The sequence below is a fragment of the Alosa alosa genome, chromosome 19 (assembly GCF_017589495.1).
Source record: "Alosa alosa isolate M-15738 ecotype Scorff River chromosome 19, AALO_Geno_1.1, whole genome shotgun sequence".
Classification (NCBI taxonomy): Eukaryota; Metazoa; Chordata; class Actinopteri; order Clupeiformes; family Clupeidae; genus Alosa; species Alosa alosa.
The window spans coordinates 80,001-82,500 of NC_063207.1; the positions used below are offsets into that span (position 1 = coordinate 80,001).

The following is a 2,500-nucleotide window of genomic DNA, read 5'->3' on the forward strand; positions in this document are numbered from 1 at the left end:
GTGTTATGTACGTAGATGAGCTGCTGTGTGTAGTGCAGGTTGGGTGTGTGTGTGTGTGTGTGTGTGTGTAGTGTATAGTGTGTGTGTGTGTGTGTGTGTAGTGTATAGTGTGTGTGTGTGTGTAGTGTATAGTGTGTGTGTGTGTGTGTGTGTGTGTGTGTGTGTGTGTGTGTAGTGTATAGTGTGTGTGTGTGTGTAATTAATATAGTGTGTGTGTATTAATTAATATAATTAATGTAATATTCTACACGTCGTAGATGAGCTGCTGTGTGTAGCGCAGGTGGAGTGTGTGTAATATGGCTCCATCATGAAGCTCTATAGTGTGTGTGTGTGTGTGTGTGTGTAGTGTATAGTGTGTGTAGTGTATAGTGTGTGTGTGTGTGTGTGTGTGTGTAGTGTATAGATGTATTATGTGTGTAGTGCTTATATTATATTATGTAGTGTATAGTGTGTGTGTGTGTGTGTGTGTGTAGTGTATTGAATTATTATTGATGATATTGGTGTATTAGTTATTTATTATTGTGTGGTGTTATGGATTATTATTGTGTGTGTGGTGTATGGTGTGTGTGGTGTATGGTGTTATTATTAATTAATGTGATTAATATAATTATTATTGTGTTGCGATAAGTGGATGGGCTGCTGTGTGGGCGCAGATTAGATTAATATGATATAAGCTCATCATGGAAGCCCCTATACTGTGTGTGTGTGTGTGTGTGTGTGTGTGTGTGGATTAATATGGTGTGTGTGTGTGTGTGGTGTATGTGAATTATTATTATTATGGTGTATAGTGTGTAGTGTGTGTGTGTAGTGTATAGTGTGTGTGTAGTGTATAGTGTGTGTGTGTGTGTGTGTGTAGTGTATAGTGTGTGTGTGTGTGTGTGTGTGTAGTGTATATAGTGTGTGTGTGTGTGTGTAGTGTAGTGTGTGTGTGTGTGTGTGTGTAGTATAGTGTGTGTTATGCATTAGATGAGCTGCTATTGTGTAAGCTTAGATTGGAGTAATGTGTAATATGGCTCCATCATGAAGCCCCTATACTGTGTGTGTGTGTGTGTGTGTGTGTGTAGTGTATAGTGTGTGTGTGTGTGTGTGTAGTGTATAGTGTGTGTGTTGTGTAGTGTATAGTGCTATTATTATGGTTATTATTGTGTAATAGTGTATAGTGTATAGTGTGTGTGTGTTTGTGTGTGTGTGTGTGTGTGTGTGTAGTGTATAGTGTGTGTGTGTGTGTAGTGTATAGTGTGTGTGTGTGTGTGTAGTGTATAGTGTGTGTGTGTGTGTGGTGTGTGTGTGTATAGTGTGTGTGTGTGTATAGTGTGTGTGTGTGTGTGTGTGTGTGTGTGTAGTGTATGTAGTGTGTGTGTGTGTGTGTGTGTGTGTGTGTAGTGTATAGTGTGTGTGTGTGTGTGTGTGTGTAGTGTATAGTGTGTGTGTGTGTGTGTAGTGTATAGTGTGTGTGTTACGTACGTAGATGAGGTGCTGTGTGTAGCGCAGGTGGAGTGTGTGTAATATGGCACCATCATGCAGCTCTTGTAGAGACGCCATGTCCTCCACTCCATCCCTACTCTCCTGTGACATCACACACACGCGCTGTCGGCTCAGAGTCTTCAGCTTGTATGTGTACACCTACAAACACACACACATCAGTTATAACTTGCAAACACACACATACACACACACACATATTGGTATACGTATTAACACTACACATCAATTACAGTGGGCATCGCTTTCAAATGGCCACTTCAGTCGCGCATTAAGAGGCGTGAAGCTGCGTGAAGCTTTAGTACCACTTTCAGCCACTGCAAAGGCCGCTCTGCCACTGTACATCTCTGCCTGCGCCCCTTCTGAAAAGCTTCGATTTACCTCAATTTAGGGCTACTTGGGTATGGCTTTAAAGGCTTGACTACGCGGTGGTAACGGAAATCAAATTTGCTGTCTACATTATTGTCAGTGTTGGGTTAACGAATCACGCAAATCAAAACAGTGGTGTAATAATTGAGCCAGTAGGAGAAATAACTGTTCAGGGAATTAATCTGTAGCCTTGGCTAGGGCTTCTGCAACGTTTTAACAGGCCACGCTATAGAGGCTTAGACAACTATGACCCACGTTTTGGTTTTGTACATTAATTTGCCCTACTTCTTGACTGCAATGTAGTCAATTGACTGTTTGACAAGTCATTTTATTTTTCTGTACAATAAACAAATACATCTGCTTTATGCCTGAGAATTACATTCATGTTGGAACTTACATAGTCCAATGCATCGTTACACGTTAGTGTTTCCCAAAACCATAGTAAAATCTTAACGTTCAACTAAGTTGTGTAGTTACAACTACACCTCTCGACCTGTGGTAGAATGCTGGTAGTAGAAGCATAGTTCAGGGATCTTCATGTCAAAGGCGTCACTGACGCCAGTTATTTGTTTGCAAATTAATAATTATAAATATATTTAGGTTTCTAGTAGCACGTGAACGGGCACCTGCACATACTTCTGTGGCGGAT

The 2,500-nt window shown here is 40.9% G+C and overlaps 1 protein-coding gene across 1 annotated transcript in view; it reads right to left on the reverse strand.

The window, feature by feature from the left end:
* The window catches only part of myo10 (myosin X), a gene marked incomplete at its 3' end in the record, with an annotated part of 112,684 nt that overhangs the window by 79,994 nt on the left and 30,190 nt on the right, over positions 1–2,500 (reverse strand). Inside the window, exon 3 of the mRNA XM_048228208.1 lies at positions 1,465–1,623. Within this exon, the coding sequence (XP_048084165.1) occupies positions 1,465–1,623 (159 nt within the window). The remainder of the gene's footprint in view (positions 1–1,464; positions 1,624–2,500) is intronic.